The following is a 20,281-nucleotide window of genomic DNA, read 5'->3' as shown; positions in this document are numbered from 1 at the left end:
AGCCAACTTTATTTTTTCCAATTATTATAGATGTTTTAAGACCGTAAAACCCCTCACTACACGCTTTATACACTTTTCTCAGACAGGCATGAACATTTTCACAATTTTCTCTCTTGTTTAAACACTCTCAAAGTTCAAACCTTTTTTTTCTACAAAGTGCAGTATTATAGAATGAAACCAAAGGCTACCGTAGTTGTCTTTGATGGCGCAAAACGTTTCGTCGACATTGTTGCGTTTGTTGGGAGAAACCTTACAAACATACAGTAAAGCACTTCAGAGTCACACTGCTAGCGATCAAAGATTTATGTAAATTTGACAAGCTGAACACATTCTGTACTGTACAGGAGACACGGCACCAGATTGATTGACAATGGTCTACAGCCAATCAGGACGCAGAACACAATGCGCTGTTAAAAAATAAATAAATTAAAAAAAACATGCAAGATTGCACCCAAAAAATCAGTGAAACAGCGAGGCTGCGAAAAGTGAACCGCGTTATAGCAAGCGACCACTGTATTACATATTTACATAATTAGTTGGTGTTGTTCCTCCAGCTGCTTCTTTTTAGTATCACTTTGTTTTCCAGCTTGAAGTTGGCCCCAAGGTTTTGGAGATGCTTTGCTGTCGTCAAATTCTTCCAATTATACCGTTTCTTATGAGTTTAAGACATTTGCAAATCAAATCAAACGTTTTACACAGCGTCACAACTTTTTTGAAATTGGGTTTGTACATGTGGTGTTAAAAAAAATGACAAAATATGTTAATCTGGTATTTTTAAAGAATCATCAAACTTACTTTATGGGCTTCTCTATAGTGCAGTAGGTGGTGAAAGCCTGCAGCTGCTGCTGAACTCCGGTCAGCGAGTTGGCAAACTTCTGGTTGCTGATGACCGCGATGGTCTTCTCTATCCACTCGAGGAGCTCAGATGCCAGAGCGTCATAGCGGTTAACAATCTTCTCTGCCTCAATGCAGTTGTCTAGCACCTGGTTCAGAGAGAAGAAAGTTGCAAGGAGATTCTGAGAGCAAGATTGAGGTATGAGGCTAACAAAAAAAGGCAGGAATAACCAAGAAACCCTTTAAGAATCATAATATTTAAATCCCTCTAAGGTCTGCACGTGCTAGTAAAGTGATATTACAGTGATATTATTTGTTTCAGACTGCCTGCCCTTCATGTTTTAAAGCAATAGTGGCTCATTGATCTCCTCTCTGATGCTGTCAGTATGCAGGTTTTGTAGGCATATTTGGGAGAGCATGTGCGTTACCTTGCCAACGCGCTTCCCCTCCACAATAAGAGCCTTCATCTTAGAGAAGTAGTGGTAATAGGAAACCACGTATGTAATGATGGACTTTTCATCTGGGTTCTCGGTGTTCACATCTGCACAGGAGGGAGGTGATAGAAATGGAAAGATAGAAGAGTTAGCATCACCTTTAAGACCAGCACTCCTTCCTCTTAACATACAAGGATCTGATTGTTTCTAGTATAGATCAGCACCACGGTCACTCGTCCATAAGATTTGAGAGTCTGAGTAAGTCTGAGTAATGGCTCAAGTCTTATTAATACATCAGATCTGTGCATGTCTCTCCTGCATAATTCTGAGTTCACTGTAAGATGTGACTGAAAACAATGTGTGGGAAAAAACATGCTTTCAGCTGCCATCTCATGGCCTCACCCTTCCACACAACTCACAGAAGGAAAAAAAAAAGCTACATACGTTTAAAAAGCTTTTTTATTGCACACTTGGACAAAGTCTGAGCACATTTTCAGCGCCCACACATTTTAGAAGAGTTAAACATTTTAAACTTCCCTTACATAGCCTTTATCCTTGTCTTTTTAATCCATCATAAAAAGATTATAATGGAATGAGTATATGCATTGGCCTTTCTGGTAAAAATTGAACGTTAGTTCTAGTTTTGGGTACTGTTACATGCTTTATGTTTTAAAATCAGTTAACTTATAATGTTTGAAAGAAGCTGTGAGAACCTTTGAAGCGTGAGTTAATCTCACGTCTCCCATTTCTGTGAAAAAGAAAAATGTTGTCTATCTTACTGAGTGCAGCAGGTTTTGCACTGTTTTGGATATTGCAGCATGGAGTGTGGTTTGCATGACTCTCACCCTCAGGGTCCAGGAGTTTCGTGAGGCCCAGGTGCTGCTCAGCGATGTTAAAGGCTTGCTGCAGGTTGTGGGTTGCATTGGATCGTGTCAGCTTGTGGAACTCTATTAGATCAGGTCTGGAGGGCACAACATGAAAAAACAAAAATTTGTGTATGGTTGTGATTTTAAAATTTCATGTCAGTCACACCCGCTTCTCCGTGTTTGTTTAAATGTGTGTGTGAATATTTTTCGTCTTTTTGTTGGTAACGTGTTTGCATCTAAAAAAAGGACTAAAAACACATACTAACAGTGCTGGTTCTATGCTGTGTACGTGTGTCCTACCTGTGTCTATGTATTAGGGCGTTGAAGGCAAGGCCGTCCCTCCAGCAGGTGGTGAAGTTCTGGATGTTGACCTCAGAGTACCTGCGACATGGAGAAATGCTTTCTAATCTTAAAGAGCTCCAAATTACTCTCACTACATTCTGACTAGATATACAGTATAACACCTAAATGATCATGAAATCTGCAGTTTGAGCTTCTAGTTTCTGTGTTTTTATTTCACTGCTCACCCTGCAGTCTTCATCTGGCACCAAAGCAGCAGCGCATCCTTGGCAGAGCGGGTTTCTCTGTTGTCCTCCGTCTCTATTTTGATCACCTGGATCTGAACAAGAAGAAGACGAACCAAGAGTTTAGTGTTTTCTGTCTGTCCCAGAGACTCATATAAACACGCTGCTGCTTCATTTTTGGAAGTATAGGTTCACCTTAAAGACTCCACGTCCTTAATTTTCTCTTACATGTGCACAGTTGTAATGGTGCATTCTCATATTAAACATGGCCAAAGTTTTCCTATGATGGAAACACTCAGGTCTCTGACAAATGTAGTAATCAGGATATCAGAAGCAGAAAAAAGCAGGTTCAAAGTGATGACAGCCCTGAAGGAGAAGAGCTACAACAGTTTGCCTCACACAGATCTGACAGAGTGCACCAAGGCCCAGTACAAGAATCGTGCAAAGCTACTCTAGCAAAGCCTCACTGAATATTTGTTGCTGTGTTCTGGAGTAGTTCAGTGGGTTGAGCAAGAAATCTATATGCCAAAATACCAGTGCAGGGGCCCAGGTTCAATTCTGCTCCAGGCCATTTTATGTGCATTAACCCTTCTGCACTCTCTTCCTGTCATAGCAAAAAAATACTTCAAACAAATCAGTGCCAGAATTAAGCAAAATGGATTCACTTTAATAAAAGTAAATCAAGCTGTAAACAATCAAAAATGCTTCTGAGTGGCCACCAGTTAACCTGATTACAAACTCAGTGAATGGATGTGCAAAATGTATTGTACTGTATGTGTATTGTAATTGTAGAGGATGAAAGCGTTAATAAAGGAGTTAAATCTGCCTTAAGATAGAGCTGGTTAGCTTATTTCTTGTCCACCTGCAGCTGTACCTCTGATATTTTAAATAAACTTTATGGACACAACTAAGCAGTGAATAAGTAAAATGTGCAAGATGTCAAGTGACAAAGCATGTATGCAAGAAACGAAATGGAGCAAAGGTCTGAGCCCCGACTTTATTCCCGAATGCTGAAAAAGAAACAGCAAAGCAAGAAAAACTACAAGCAAAGGAACAAAGAGAAATATGACATGAGGCGAGGGTTTGGGTGTTAAAAACACACGGCTCTGTGTGCCTCCTGAGGACAACACGCTGGCCGTTACAATGCCTGATGATAGGAGACAGTGACAGCCATTCAACCAATCACATCACAGTGACATGATCCAAGGTAATTGGGGACATGGCACCCTGGAATCAGCTGCTACCCAAGTCATTAGCCGCAACACTGTGCACACACACGCACACACACACACACACACACACACACAACCTTTTTAGTGATTTGTCTGTTGTGATGTAAACTGTGTCTCAATAGTCTGCTTTCTTCTCTAAAAAGGTACTAGAAAGTAAGAAAACACTTATTATCTTTAACATTTCATGCTAAAGATAATATGATTTATAAATTCACATTGAATGTATAAAACATTAGAGCCTGACATTAAATATACCTCCAAACTGTGTCAAATATCATCAGTCAATACCTGAATCTGCATATATGGCCTTTTTATGACAGTAAGTTATTATAAAAAAGGTAAAAGATGGTCAATAAGTCTTGGATCAGATACACTGCCAGTGTGTAAGCTAAGCAGAAAAGCACTGCACACAGTACAATGCCACTCAGCCAACCATATACAGCAACACAACTGAAGTGACAGCAAATAATAAGAGTCTGTTATTATTTGCGTATGGCTCTGTAAATACGGTAGCTTTACCTCTTCCTTCGCCTGTCAGTCCTCTCCCTTCTTTACTGCTTTTCCCTCCCTCTCTCTTTCTGCCTGTGTACAGTTACTGCAGTGGTCTGGCTCTACCTGCTGACTGGGCAAAGCAAACTCTCACTTTCACTGCTGGGGAAAAGGCGGAGATGAGGGCAGAAAAAGTGCAAGAGGAAACGATAACTCAAAGCTACCGTGACAACAGAAACCTCAGCTAACCCTGGACCGCTCTCAGGCCTGCTGACGTTACTCTTAGCACCTAAATGTTTGATTAAATCACCTTACTGATGATCTAAAAGGACCTCTGGATTTAAAATCCAAAAACTATTTTGCAACAGAAAAACTCCCAGTGCTACAACTGCTATTTATTCCCTATTTATTTATTTATTTCCTCGCTGTGTCACTTCCTTTCTTCTAATTTCCACATCACAGATTCCTCGTTTCATTCCTACCTCATTTTCCCAGTTAAGTTCACCTGAATACTCCCCAAAAGTTTAAAGTTTAATTAAAGTTTAAACAGAACCTTAATCTTCATCATTTTAATATGAAAATGAAGGATTAAGTTTAGCTTGTTTTCCTTTTTTTCCAAGTTTAAGACTCCATGTGTGTCTGTTTTTCTTATCTTAAAGACACTTGAGTTTAGAAAAGCAAACCTTAAAAGTTCATATTTATTTCCTGCATCTTATTTTGAGGCCACTGATAACGGATGACTTTCTTGGCTTTAAGATAAAAATGAAAATTGAGAAAAGACAGTCAGGAACTTAAAATGTGGGTGAACTCTAAGAAAAGTGTTCTTATTTAAACACGACTAAAAGAAGAGCAATTTTAGAGACATAAATACCGTTTACTTATTACTTTGTAAGTACTGTCAAACTGTTTAATAAATTCATTCATTTTTCATTTTTGCTTCCTGTGAACGTTAAACGTTATTGCTGTGGTTTCTCTGATTTCAGGTTTTTGTCTTTGTTTTGCATTTTTTGCCCCATTGACCTGAAGCAGCTCTTTGTCTGGTTGTCCTACAACTTAAACATGAAGAAGTGTGATAAACTTTACATTATCTTGCAATAACCTTTCTGATTTTATTATTCTAACTGTGACCATAACCATGTGTGAGGTCATCAAGCTCTGAACTTTGATTTCTTCCAAAACGAGATAGTAAAAAAATGTCATGAAACAGTGTGCGATGCTCTTGAGAGCTTTTACTTTGAAAAGACTACAGAGGAATTCAACATAGCCTCTGACTGGATTGTTGTTAGTGAGTTAGGTTGACACATAACTTGTGAGGAAGTGAATCAGACGTACCGTAGCCACTGAGAAAATAACTGTTTCTCTCCTAACATTTTAATTTCAAGTAACATAACAGTTCAATTATTTGCATGCTGTTTTATTTCATTGTTTTATTCATACAGCACTTCATATATTTGTATGCACAGCTGCTCCTGGAAAACGAGGAAGATGTACAAAACAAACCTTTAAAGTCTTTACAAGTTATGATTGTGACTGTATCAAAACTCTTGGACCTAGTTTCTTCAGAAGTGTAGCCTTTTCTTCTGGTTATTGGAGCACAGGTGCTACACCTCAAATATGAAACATGAAGAAATATGTATTTCTAAACCCTGGTTCTCGCCCTGATTTTAATGTGTGTTAATTATTAAGTTCAGGGAACAACCAGCGCTTATTTATCGGAACATCTCTGCTCACCGCTTCCCATCAGCCAGCTATTCTTTCTCTATATGAGTACTTGTCTCATAATTAGACACACACACACACACACACACACACACACACACACACACACACAGCTGAACAACAGTCTTCTGCACTACTCTCCTTTCTCAGCACATGCAAAATTGAGGAGGCCATCGACTGGTGGCTCATGGGAGCAGGAGCACGGGACAACAGCCGAGCTCACGGCTAATGGTGGGAAATCTAGCAGACAGCTAACACTACAGTGGGGCAAAAAAGTATTTAGCCAGCCACCGATTGTGCAAGTTCCCCCACCTAAAATGATGACAGAGGTCAGTAATTTGCACCAGAGGTACACTTCAACTGTGAGAGACAGAATGTGAAAAAAAAAATCCATGAATCCACATGGTAGGATTTGTAAAGAATTTATTCGTAAATCAGGGTGGAAAATAAGTATTTGGTCAATAACAAAAATACAACTCAATACTTTGTAACATAACCTTTGTTGGCAATAACAGAGGTCAAACGTTTACTATAGGTCTTTACCAGGTTTGCACACACAGTAGCTGGTATTTTGGCCCATTCCTCCATGCAGATCTTCTCGAGAGCAGTGATGTTTTGGGGCTGTCGCCGAGCAACACGGACTTTCAACTCCCGCCACAGATTTCTATGGGGTTGAGGTCTGGAGACTGGCTAGGCCACTCCAGGACTTTCAAATGCTTCTTACGGAGCCACTCCTTTGTTGCCCGGGCGGTGTGTTTTGGATCATTATCATGTTGGAAGACCCAGCCTCGTTTCATCTTCAAAGTTCTCACTGATGGAAGGAGGTTTTGGCTCAAAATCTCACGATACATGGCCCCATTCATTCTGTCCTTAACACGGATCAGTCGTCCTGTCCCCTTGGCAGAAAAACAGCCCCATAGCATGATGTTTCCACCCCCATGCTTCACAGTAGGTATGGTGTTCTTGGGATGCAACTCAGTATTCTTCTTCCTCCAAACACGACGAGTTGAGTTTATACCAAAAAGTTCTACTTTGGTTTCATCTGACCACATGACATTCTCCCAATCCTCTGCTGTATCATCCATGTGCTCTCTGGCAAACTTCAGACGGGCCTGGACATGCACTGGCTTCAGCAGCGGAACACGTCTGGCACTGCGGGATTTGATTCCCTGCCGTTGTAGTGTGTTACTGATGGTGACCTTTGTTACTTTGGTCCCAGCTCTCTGCAGGTCATTCACCAGGTCCCCCCGTGTGGTTCTGGGATCTTTGCTCACCGTTCTCATGATCATTTTGACCCCACGGGATGAGATCTTGCGTGGAGCCCCAGATCGAGGGAGATTATCAGTGGTCTTGTATGTCTTCCATTTTCTGATGATTGCTCCCACAGTTGATTTTTTCACACCAAGCTGCTTGCCTATTGTAGATTCACTCTTCCCAGTCTGGTGCAGGTCTACAATACTTTTCCTGGTGTCCTTCGAAAGCTCTTTGGTCTTGGCCATGGCGGAGTTTGGAGTCTGACTGTTTGAGGCTGTGGACAGGTGTCTTTTATACAGATGATGAGTTCAAACAGGTGCCATTCATACAGGTAACGAGTGGGGGACAGAAAAGCTTCTTACAGAAGACGTTACAGGTCTGTGAGAGCCAGAGATTTTCCTTGTTTGAGGTAACCAAATACTTATTTTCCACCCTAATTTACGAATAAATTCTTTACAAATCCTACCATGTGGATTCATGGATTTTTTTTTCACATTCTGTCTCTCACAGTTGAAGTGTACCTCTGGTGCAAATTACTGACCTCTGTCATCATTTTAAGTGGGGGAACTTGCACAATCGGTGGCTGACTAAATACTTTTTTGCCCCACTGTATAGTAGCCTAAACTGTACAGATTCAGCTGGTCGGGTATATTCAGAAAGCACGTAAGGAGTAAGTCTACTGAACAAATTAGCTTATAAATATGAGCTAAGTTTTCGTGAAAAATACTTCTCTCTGTGATTTAGCATATGCAACGTTCACATGACCTTCTCATAAGCTTATGCTTCTTCCTGCTCCTTTTTGAACATGAAAGTTATTTGGAGTTGTGGTTGCTCGTTTTCCTTTTGTTTTGCTTTGTTCATTTGTCTCTTTTAATTCTATGTTGTTGTACTTTTTCAACATGTTCAAAATAAAGATTCAGTCAATCAATCAAACCTTGTTGTGTCTGTGGTCTTCACAGCATGGCAAAACAAACAGGACAAGGTAATGAAGCTAGGCAACGTAGAATAGCACCAGACACGTACGCGTGTCCTGCATGTCCACATGCTGCAAGACAATTTCTGCTTTTTTTCCTTTTGTATTATTGTGATGGTTGAATTCACATAGAAGCTGAAAAACTAAAAAAAATGCATTTACAGCAATATATCTTTAATTCTCAACATCAAAATTTCATTTTTATATGTCATGTTGTAAAACAAACTTAAACTGTATTAAAAACAGCTTTTATTTATTTTTTTCTTTTTGTTTAAACAAACTTTTAATCAACTTATACAACTATATCTGGCTCATGACATAATTCACATTTCACATAGACTGATATAAGTGAATCCTTATAAATAGCCTGAATTGATGGTTAAATTAACAGTTTTGCCAAGAAGCACTCAAACAGCACAAACCTCTGCCAGAGCAGCTCCCTCTCTGCACTGTATTTACTTTTAAGGGAACATTATTATATTTCATATACATTTCTCTCTCTCATATTTGTATTTAAACATACAAACAAGAGGTTTGCAGTGCAGTAAAATCATTATGCACTAGCAAGTGTTGGATAATTGGTATGGATTTGTAAAATAATAAACATGAATATCTTGAGTTGATTGCAAAAAAATTATACTACAGTATGTTTCTAAAAAAACTAAGCTGCTCGTTCTCCTTCTCATCACAATGCGTTTTCAAAGATATAATGCATTTTGGGGGCAATTTGAACACACAAGTTCCACTTGTTGTTTTAACCATATTTAAAGATGAAGGGATTTTATGAAGGTTTGGTTTTATCTGACGTTGAACAAGGTCAGAGGTCCAAAGCGACATTTAGAATCCCCATATATATAACTCCCAATATTCCTATATGTTGTACTGTCGACATGCTGACAGTACACACCACACTTATTACAAACATAGTTTCGAAGTTATGAGGCTTTTTCATCAATTTGCAACCAAGAAATCATTAAGCTGACCTTGGAGACCTTGTTGGATGTTGGGCAAATTAGTTAATGGATTGCTAACATGACCCCCTGTCTCTACACCCCTACAAATTTTATCAGAATTCTTTCAAAAGGTCATGTTAGCACTTACAGATAGGATGACATGCACGTACAGTGGGGCAAAAAAGTATTTAGTCAGCCACCGATTGTGCAAGTTCCCCCACTTAAAATAATGACAGAGGTCAGTAATTTGCACCAGAGGTACACTTCAACTGTGAGAGACAGAATGTGGAAAAAAAAAATCCATGAATCCACATGGTAGGATTTGTAAAGAATTTATTCGTAAATCAGGGTGGAAAATAAGTATTTGGTCACCTCAAACATGGAAAATCTCTGGCTCTCACAGACCTGTAACGTCTTCTGTAAGAAGCTTTTCTGTCCCCCACTCGTTACCTGTATGAATGGCACCTGTTTGAACTCATCATCTGTATAAAAGACACCTGTCCACAGCCTCAAACAGTCAGACTCCAAACTCCGCCATGGCCAAGACCAAAGAGCTTTCAAAGGACACCAGGAAAAGTATTGTAGACCTGCACCAGACTGGGAAGAGTGAATCTACAATAGGCAATCAGCTTGGTGTGAACAAATCAACTGTGGGAGCAATCATCAGAAAATGGAAGACATACAAGACCACTGATAATCTCCCTCGATCTGGGGCTCCACGCAAGATCTCATCCCGTGGGGTCAAAATGATCATGAGAACGGTGAGCAAAGATCCCAGAACCACACGGGGGGACCTGGTGAATGACCTGCAGAGAGCTGGGACCAAAGTAACAAAGGTCACCATCAGTAACACACTACAACGGCAGGGAATCAAATCCCGCAGTGCCAGACGTGTTCCGCTGCTGAAGCCAGTGCATGTCCAGGCCCGTCTGAAGTTTGCCAGAGAGCACATGGATGATACAGCAGAGGATTGGGAGAATGTCATGTGGTCAGATGAAACCAAAGTAGAACTTTTTGGTATAAACTCAACGCGTCGTGTTTGGAGGAAGAAGAATACTGAGTTGCATCCCAAGAACACCATACCTACTGTGAAGCATGGGGGTGGAAACATCATGCTATGGGGCTGTTTCTCTGCCAAGGGGACAGGACGACTGATCCGTGTTAAGGACAGAATGAATGGGGCCATGTATCGTGAGATTTTGAGCCAAAACCTCCTTCCATCAGTGAGAACTTTGAAGATGAAACGAGGCTGGGTCTTCCAACATGACAATGATCCAAAACACACCGCCCGGGCAACAAAGGAGTGGCTCCGTAAGAAGCATTTGAAAGTCCTGGAGTGGCCTAGCCAGTCTCCAGACCTCAACCCCATAGAAAATCTGTGGCGGGAGTTGAAAGTCCGTGTTGCTCGGCGACAGCCCCAAAACATCACTGCTCTCGAGAAGATCTGCATGGAGGAATGGGCCAAAATACCAGCTACTGTGTGTGCAAACCAGGTAAAGACCTATAGTAAACGTTTGACCTCTGTTATTGCCAACAAAGGTTATGTTACAAAGTATTGAGTTGTATTTTTGTTATTGACCAAATACTTATTTTCCACCCTGATTTACGAATAAATTCTTTACAAATCCTACCATGTGGATTCATGGATTTTTTTTTCACATTCTGTCTCTCACAGTTGAAGTGTACCTCTGGTGCAAATTACTGACCTCTGTCATCATTTTAAGTGGGGGAACTTGCACAATCGGTGGCTGGCTAAATACTTTTTTGCCCCACTGTATGTAAACGCTACCAAAAACACAACCATCACGCGGTAATAATCAGCGTACATCAACACACTTATTGATTTCTGTATCTGCAGATTTCTGTATCAGTGAGCTGTCTTGCACACAGTGAACGTTGATCCTCTCTGTCTCATGAGCATGGCCTGTGTGAGGGACCAAGCAGCCAAAGCAAAGAGGACACAGGCAAAAAAATATCTTCAAAAAGGGTTTTCTTTATTTTAACCCTCAAAAAGTCCAAAATTAAAATTCAAAACCATACTTAGCAGGCCCATAAAACAGGTCAACTAAATATAACTCTACAAAAAGTAATTTCCAAAACTTAAACAACAAAGTGAGACACAACTTAACTCACAAACTGACCTAATTGGAAAAGACACATGAGGGTAGCTTTTATAATGATTTGGCCAAACCATTTGAACACAATAGGGGGGAAAACAAAAACACACACTAATATTAACTAAGCACAGAATAACCCAACTAAACCTAAAACACCCCTGCTCCTGGTAAGCCCGTGGTTGGTCCTGCTGAGCAGGCATTTTGTCCCCAGAGTCCTCAGCCACGCCTTTTGCCCAGACAGGAAACAGCCACCGCCCAAACCCAGGTAACTCAAAGAAAGAGAAACATAATTAATATAACAAAACATTTTAGAAAAACCATACAATGCTACTATGTGCGCGCCTCATAATACCAGTGTTAGGTTTAACCAAATGATTAATGAATTATATTAATGAAGAATACTGCAAAGCAAAATAATAAAGTGAAAAATGGACTAATTTACCCCTGTGTGGCTGCTGCCATCACACACCCCCCCTCTTCAGGACTCTCGCTGGTACAGCGAGAGAGGAAGTCGGCGGTAACGTTGTTCTTCCCAGGAATGTGCTTGATGACAAACCGGAAAGGTTGCAGAGCAAGGTACCATCTTGTGATCCTTCCGTTCTTATCTTTCATCTTTTCCATCCACTGAAGTGCACTGTGATCCGTCTCCAGGGTGAATTCTCTTCCAAGAAGGTAGTACCTGAAGGAATCAAGGGCCCACTTGATTGCAAGGGCCTCCTTTTCCACTGTTGAATATCGAACCTCTCTTGGGAACAGCTTTCGGCTGATATAAGCAACAAGATGACGTTCTCCTTCCAAACCTTGAAGTAGCACTGCTCCCAGACCCCTATGAGATGCATCCGTTTGAAGGAAAAAGGGCTCATTAAAGTCTGGACTGTACAAAACTGGTTCGCTACTCAGTGATTGACTGATGTCCTTGAAAGCTGCTATAGCCTCCTCTGTCCAGTTAATCTGATTAGGACACTTGATGCCTATCAAGTCCGTTAGTAGAGCTGCCCTGGTGGAGAATCGTGGTATGAACCGACGATAAAAGCCTGCCATGCCCAAAAAGGATCTTAGTTGCTTCCTTGTCTGTGGGAGAGGACAAGACTCAATGGCTTGGATCTTACTGACCTGAGGCTTGATCACCCCATTCCCGATCACATGGCCCAGGTACGCAGTCTCAGCAGAGGCAAAAACACACTTAGAGGGGTTCACCGTCAACCCAGCAGTGCCAAGACGGTCGAAGACAGCATGCAGATGTTCCAAGTGTTCCTCCCATGTGGTGCTGTAGATGACAATATCATCAAGATATGCAGATGCAAAATCTGAGAAACCACATAGTACTTGGTCCATTAATCTCTGAAAGGTTGCTGGAGCCCCATGCAGCCCGAATGGCATCACTGTAAATTGGAAGAGACCCCAAGGTGTTCGAAAGGCAGTCAACTTCTTTGATCGCTCCGTTAGTGGCACCTGCCAATATCCCTTGCACAGGTCAAGTGTGGTCAAGTACTTTGCCTTCCCTAGCCGTTCCAGCAAATCATCAATGCGTGGTGTGGGGTATGAATCAAACAGTGATATTGAGTTTAGGTACCTGAAGTCTATACAGAACCTCATGCTTTCATCCTTCTTTGGCACCAGGACCACTGGATTACACCACTCACTCTTTGATGGCTCAATGATCCCCAAGGACAACATGAGGTCGATTTCCTTCTTCAGGGATATTAGCAGACATTCAGGGATCCTGTAGCTCAAACGCTTTACTGCGACGCCCTCTTTAATGACAATGTCATGCTCAACAATATCTGTTCGGCCAGGATTCACTTGAAGCACCTCAGAGTTGCATGCAGCTCTCACCTGAAGCTGTTTATCATCTGGCAGATGACTAAGGTCAAAATCTACCACATCAGCAGAAGGCAAGTATTGCTCACCAACCTCTTCTTCCTCTGGCACACCCCTTATGAGCATCACCTCTGCTGTCTTTTCAGGGCGCTGCGCCCATTCCTTCAATAGATTTATGTGCAGAACCCTGCTGGAGCGTGGCTTTCCAGGGATGAACACTTGGTAAGTAGTGGACCCCAATTTCTTCTGAACCTCAAAGGGCCCTTGCCACTTAGCCAATAGCTTGTTGTTGTCAGTGGGGAGGAGCACCAACACCTTTTATCCAGGACTAAAAGACCTCTGACGAGCTGCTCGGTCATACCAAAACTTCTGCTTCTGCTGGATTTTGGTCATATTTGACTGAGCAAGCTCACTCATTTTCTGCAGTCGCTCCCTCATCTGCACAACATAGGAAACAATGTTAACAGAGTCCATCTTTTCCTTGCCTCCCTCCCAGATGTTTCTTAGCAGGGCTAGAGGTCCTTGTACCTCATACCCATACAAAAGTTCGAACGGAGAGAAACCAGTGGAGGCTTGTGGCACTTCCCTGTAGGCAAAGAGAAGATAAGGAAGCCACTGATCCCAATCAGCACCATTCTTATCTACCACCTTCCGGAGCATCTGCTTCAGAGTCTGATTGAACCGTTCTGTTAGCCCATCAGTCTGAGGATGGTATGGGGTGGTCCTCAGGCTTCTAATGCCCAGCAGCTTGTACACCTGTTTTAGTAAGTTGGACATAAAGTTACTCCCCTGATCAGTCAGTATTTCCTGTGGGAACCCTACTCTTGCGAAGAGCTGTACAAGGCAGAAAGCTACTGATTTTGCCTTGATGGATTTCAGTGGGAAGACCTCTGGATATTTAGTTGCGTAATCAGTGATTACAAGCATATAACGATTCCCTGACTTACTCTTCTCAACAGGTCCAACAATATCCATTCCGAGGCGCTCAAATGGGGTACCAATAATAGGCAGTGGTTGGAGTGGAGCTTTGGAAGGGACTTTGGAGGATGTCATCTGGCACTGAGGACAGCTCTTACAGAAGTAGGCTACATCTCTATGGAGGCCAGGCCAGAAAAAATGTTGTCTAATATGAGCTGTGGTTTTGTGCTTACCAAGGTGGCCAGACCAGGGAATAGAGTGTCCCAAATTAAGCACGGTTTCTCTAACTTCTTGGGGGACCACTAGCTTGAGAAGTGAGCCCATCCGATGGTAAAGTATGCCATTTTGCAAGACATAGTCACTTTTGTTAATGCCTGCCTCCTCTACTTGGTCCTTGTCTATTGCTCGCTGAAAACAGGAAGCTAAACTAGGATCAGTTTTTTGCAACTCTATTATATTGCCAGGAATTTGAAGTCCCAAAGGCAAGTCTGGGTCAGTATGCATTTCTGGGTGTACTATAGTATGCTGGAACTTCTCCTGTCTCCTCTGTCTGCGACTTTTCCGAGGCTTCACAGGTGCAACTTCCCATTCCTCATTAAAAAATGGCAAGGCACTGAAAACTTCTGAGGTTTCACTAGATTTTTGAGCTTGGGCTCTAGTAACAGCCACATTGCATTGATGATTCTGGTCTGACTCCAACAAATCAAAAAGTACTGGAAAATCTCGTCCCAGAATAGCTGAATAAGGCAGGTTATCAACCACCCCAACATTTAAAAGGTATGTCTGTCCATTCACTTTAATGTACATGTCAGCTGTTGAGTACATCTTCTCATCTCCATGCACACAACAAATGGGGATGGTGTCACTAACACGGACAATATTGGGGGGCACAAAATCTCTATGTATCAGTGTACGAGAACTGCCAGAATCAAGCAAAGCTCTTAAAGTTGTTCCATTAGCTTCCATTTTTATCATTTTAACAGTCTGGTCACACTGGAGCCCATGTTCAGCATGTGAACGTGGCATGAAACATATTTGAACCATCTTAGCTGAGGTTTTTGGGCACATTGGCTTTGTGTGGCCCTCTAACCCACAGAGGTAACAAACAATCTTTTTTGAATTTTTTAATGGTCTGCCAGCAAACTGGTTCTCACCCACAGGAGTTTTTTCTGCTGACAATGGCCTTTGATGATACATCTGGGCTGATTTGGGGCCTTCCTTTGGCATTTTATTTGCATTACAGGTCCAAGGTTGCCCTTTCCTCCTGGCAGCTACAAACACTTCTGCCAGCTCAGCTGCCTTCGCTGCAGAAGACGGATTGTGCTCTCGAATCCAAACCTGTAGCTCAGGGGACAACATTCTCAAATATTGTTCAAGGATGATTATTTCACCAATTTCTTGGTTCGTTTTACCTTTTGGCTGAATCCATTTCCCGTACAGATCTTTAAGTCGAGCATACAACTCCTTAGGGTTCTCATCAAGCCTGACTTCCAGTGAACGGAATCGCTGCCTGTAGGTCTCAGGGTTAACATCATATTTGGACAAAATTGCAGCTTTAACTTTGTCATAGCTGAGAGAGTCATCAATATCCATATGAACGTATGCCCCTCTTGCCTTGCCCGTTAGCAGTGGTATTAATCGAAAAACCCAGTCTGTTTTTTCCCAACGATATGCTAAGGCAATGCGTTCAAATGTAGTCAAAAAATGCTCAATATCATCACTATCAGTCAACTTTTCCAGTCTGGGTTCATGCAATGAAAACTGACCTGATAATGACTGACTGGATTCAGCTTGAGCTTGAGGAGAACTAGGAATGTGAGGTAGCTCCCTTGACTCTGGTGACTCTGTGGTAGGTAATGGTAGCTCTGGTACTGGTGATGTCCGGGACTGCACCTCTAACTGTAAAAGCTGAAACTGATGTTGCAATGCTTTGAATTTTTGTTCTTGTCGTGCAGTTACCTCTTCTTGCCTTGCTTCCCGAGCCTCCTGTTGACCCATATGAGCTTGCAATATTGACATCAGATCTGACAGAGATGGCTCCCTTTCTTCAACCTCAGTGCTCTCCACCATTTCAGAGACTCCAATTTCCTCCTCAGCATCAGCTTCCTTCTGAACAGTTACTCCTTTCTTCCTTTCCACCTTTCCTCCCCGATGCATTTTTCTTTTTTTCTGGGGGTGAAAAAGCCTCAAAGAAAAAAAAAAACTGTGTCCTCAACTGGCAGATCCCACTGCTGCCACCAATTGTGAGGGACCAAGCAGCCAAAGCAAAGAGGACACAGGCAAAAAAATATCTTCAAAAAGGGTTTTCTTTATTTTAACCCTCAAAAAGTCCAAAATTAACAAAATTCAAAACCATACTTAGCAGGCCCATAAAACAGGTCAACTAAATATAACTCTACAAAAAGTAATTTCCAAAACTTAAACAACAAAGTGAGACACAACTTAACTCACAAACTGACCTAATTAAAAAGACACATGAGGGTAGCTTTTATAATGATTTGGCCAAACCATTTGAACACAATAGGGGGGAAAACAAAAACACACACTAATATTAACTAAGCACAGAATAACCCAACTAAACCTAAAACACCCCTGCTCCTGGTAAGCCCGTGGTTGGTCCTGCTGAGCAGGCATTTTGTCCCCAGAGTCCTCAGCCACGCCTTTTGCCCAGACAGGAAACAGCCACCGCCCAAACCCAGGTAACTCAAAGAAAGAGAAACATAATTAATATAACAAAACATTTTAGAAAAACCATACAATGCTACTATGTGCGCGCCTCATAATACCAGTGTTAGGTTTAACCAAATGATTAATGAATTATATTAATGAAGAATACTGCAAAGCAAAATAATAAAGTGAAAAATGGACTAATTTACCCCTGTGTGGCTGCTGCCATCACAGCCTGCAGAGGGTTGCACACGCTGCAAGATAATTCTATTAGCAGTGCTGGCAAATGTGCTTTGTGGTGGGTAGCCAGGTCTAGCATGACAATACTCAGTCCCAGGAGAAAAGCTGATAGGCGACTGTGCACCGTGAATGTTACAGAGGCATCAGAATAATGTCATGTTAGCAGTGTGAGCCAATGCCACGCTGTAGCACTGAAGCAATATAAAGAGAAGCCATAGATTTCTGCTGTACTTACAGGGAAGAAGGTGATCCTGTATCACTGCTGCTGAGGCCTGGAACCCTGTGTGTGAGTGTGTGCATGTGTGTGGTATGTACATGCCAGAGGGTGTGCGATGAGACAGATGAAAGCCGGCTCAGGTAAGGTAGATAAAACAGTGTGCCCGTGTGTCCTTGCTGAAGAGCAGACTGGAAGGCGACTGCTGCCGGTCAGACACTGAGTGACATTAAGGCTTCATCCACTAAACACGGCTGTCGCACACTGGTGACGCAGCGCATGTGACAGCCTTCCCCAAACCACCAAGAGATAAACGATGCACTGCTGATCACAGCAACTTTGCACAGCAAGTTTCCGCAAAACCAGCATTCAAATATTACATCCGTAAAGAAACACTTCATATCCTGGAATACAATAAAAGCACCTTTTCTCTATACAGTGACAAAGTTGGCTCATCAGATGTCCACACTGCTATAATCTGTCACGATGAATCTGTGTTTTAAATTTACCTGAAAGCGAAGGATGATGGTCCAGATAAGGCCCAGGGTAAGGCGATGGTTTCCATCCACAATGTCATGGGAACCGACGTTTTCCAGGTGAACCCTCTGCTCTTTAAGAAACTGCAGTGCTTTGTCGACGTTCTCCAGGCAGTGGATCCGCATTCGACCTCGTGTGGGCCTCGGCTGTGGCAGGAAGAAGAGTTTGAGTACTTTTAATAAGATAACTGTTATTATTGACATACTACATGTGGGACTATAGCAAACATTGTTAAAATAATAACAAAGACAGTCAAAAGGTTGGATTTACTTTTAGAAATGACAGAAGTAAAAACCACTGAGGAGAATCTGGGGATATTTTTAGCACAAGGGCAAGTCCTTTCTTACAAATGCCCCCACTGTGAAATAAAGGAAAACTTAAGGAGACATCATATACCAGGCAAAGTGGTAACTGACTGGTAACAAACAGACAGACAAACAAAGACAGAACCGATTACATGCTCCCTCCTTTCAAGTGGAAAATAACCAGAAAAGGGTTTTCTGCAGAGCCAAAGACCCTGGACACTATGGGTCATAGGATTTTTTTTTTTTAAATGTTCTAATCTCTGAAGTTTACAGACGCCCTTCAAATTTCTTTATTCAATTTTTTAAAAGTCCGTCAATGAGGGCAAATATTCAGTCAAAATGAAATCAGTCAGAAAGAAACTGACAGAATGAACAAAAATGAAGGATTACAAAACTAAAACCATGACGGCTCCTACCAGCAGCTCTCCACTGAGGACCTCCAGCAGTCTGGTGAGCATGTATCCATCCCTCAGGTCGTTGTAAAGGTCAGATATGCGACAGGACACCCTGGCTAAATGAGAGTTGACCCACTTTGTAAAAGTCTTCTTTTGCACTGCATCTCGTTCATCTGAGGGAAATTAGGAAAGACATTTTAAGTTAAAGGAACAGATACAATAATATCAGCTTTATATATGTGAAATGATTAGATCGGAATCACTTCAAATGGCCCTGAAAGACCTTTTGTTGCTTTCAGCTGCATGCACGCTCATGCTTGCCCCTTGCCTGACAAAGTCGATCTAATACTTTATGAAATATTTTCTTCAAATACCTAAAATACAAGGTGCACATAATTCACTATTAAACAGTTAAGAGATGAAAAATCTAAAAATATAAAGCACTTTGAAGCAACTGTTGTTGTGACTGGGTGCTATATAAATTACATTTTATTAAATTGCATTTGATTAATTGTTTAAAAATGCCCTGAAAGTAGGTATTATTCATTTTGTATATGAACAGATAATACAGTCAAATGTCTGCATTTGTGTAAATGTGAGTAAGCATGTGCACTGATCTGCTTGTGACCTCTGACCTGCCAGGGCCTTGATGCGGGAGCACTCGAACAGTTTGGAGCTGGTACACTCTGTCTCCCAGAAGCCAGAGCCGATTGGTCGGTTGTTGTTGTTAAGCTGGCGCTGGGCTTCCGCGTTGTCCAGGTCTGGAGAGGCATTAGCCATCGCGCCCGACGCCCTGCGAAAAATCAAATGCTGTCATAATATCTGATATCAACCTGTGTGTGAAATAAAGGATGGGATAAAGTCTTCCTGGTAACATATAAAAATGAAATTGAAAAAATCATCTGTACAGTCATGCTTGATGAAATATGTTTTGAATGAGCCAATATAAATATCAGTGGATTTGCTTTAATGCGCTACTCACATACAAAAATGCATATATATGTATGTGAGCACACTGGCACATGCAGAGGAGAGACAAAGAAGTGCCATTGCTCCATCCCCACAGGTGAAGAGCCTTTCGCACCTGATAATTAAATTAAATTAAACTAAACTGACTTCACACGTCCTTATTAGATATCTCTTAACCCTTATTCAACCGCACAAGTTTAGCCAGCAAAGAAATTCAGACTCAAAATTCATGGTTTAATAAGGAGACTTCTGCAGAAATAAGGAGTCAATAGGTCCTTTCCTGTTCATGAATGATGCAGTACCTGTCCTTGGCATCAAAGCATTTTACAATAGCAAAGCTTAAAATAGACTTAAAATGATTTGGGCATCTCATCTCTTCAGCCCGTCCCTTTGACAGCTGAAAGCAGGTACATAAAAATAGCTTCTAAACCTCTGCATGAAATCACACTGTGCCGGCTGAGAGTTAAGAAACAGAAACATTCGAAACAACAACAATGAAAAACCTCCTGTTCAATTTTCTGATATTCATCAGCTTCCGCTGCATTCATTTGAAGAGCTCACAGAGATGTTTGATATCAGTTAGAGGCTTCAATTAAAATTAAAATGAAACCTTAACAGTGAGCACTGGATAATGTGGTGTAAATAGTCTGCTTCGAGCAATGCACGGTTCGGTTTGTGGCACTCGTGACAGAATTCAGAGCGCACATTAAAAATCAGCAGACTGGGTGAAAACTTAAACGCATCTCTGCTAGAACAGCTTGGAGGCTCTGAAATAAAAATTTGGGTTTTTCCAAATTAAGGCACCAAAAAGATGGTACTG

The 20,281-nt window shown here is 41.6% G+C and overlaps 2 protein-coding genes across 2 annotated transcripts in view; both read right to left on the bottom strand.

Moving 5' to 3' along the window:
• sptbn4b (spectrin, beta, non-erythrocytic 4b) overlaps nucleotides 1-20,281 on the bottom strand; it is a 113,969-nt gene that overhangs the window by 78,608 nt on the left and 15,080 nt on the right. The window contains exons 2-9 of the mRNA XM_085381049.1: nucleotides 19,128-19,285; nucleotides 18,514-18,665; nucleotides 17,765-17,938; nucleotides 2,662-2,753; nucleotides 2,435-2,515; nucleotides 2,114-2,229; nucleotides 1,263-1,375; nucleotides 796-983 (exon numbers count right to left, since the gene is read on the bottom strand). Coding sequence (XP_085237175.1) covers nucleotides 796-983; nucleotides 1,263-1,375; nucleotides 2,114-2,229; nucleotides 2,435-2,515; nucleotides 2,662-2,753; nucleotides 17,765-17,938; nucleotides 18,514-18,665; nucleotides 19,128-19,272 — 1,061 coding nt within the window. The 5' untranslated portion in view covers nucleotides 19,273-19,285. The remainder of the gene's footprint in view (nucleotides 1-795; nucleotides 984-1,262; nucleotides 1,376-2,113; nucleotides 2,230-2,434; nucleotides 2,516-2,661; nucleotides 2,754-17,764; nucleotides 17,939-18,513; nucleotides 18,666-19,127; nucleotides 19,286-20,281) is intronic.
• LOC146654602 (uncharacterized) lies at nucleotides 13,535-16,525 on the bottom strand. The gene is made up of 3 exons (XM_085381050.1): nucleotides 15,901-16,525; nucleotides 15,547-15,644; nucleotides 13,535-15,472 (listed from the first exon to the last, which is right to left on the bottom strand). The coding sequence occupies exons 1-3, from the start codon at nucleotides 16,289-16,291 to the stop codon at nucleotides 13,535-13,537; spliced, it is 2,427 nt and encodes an 808-aa protein (XP_085237176.1). The 5' UTR covers nucleotides 16,292-16,525.

The sequence above is a fragment of the Rhamphochromis longiceps genome, linkage group LG14, assembly GCF_057381845.1.
Source record: "Rhamphochromis longiceps isolate RC_006_pf linkage group LG14, R_longiceps_female_GT1.1, whole genome shotgun sequence".
NCBI lineage: Eukaryota > Metazoa > Chordata > Actinopteri > Cichliformes > Cichlidae > Rhamphochromis > Rhamphochromis longiceps.
This window is presented reverse-complemented; position numbering and strand designations above follow the sequence as displayed.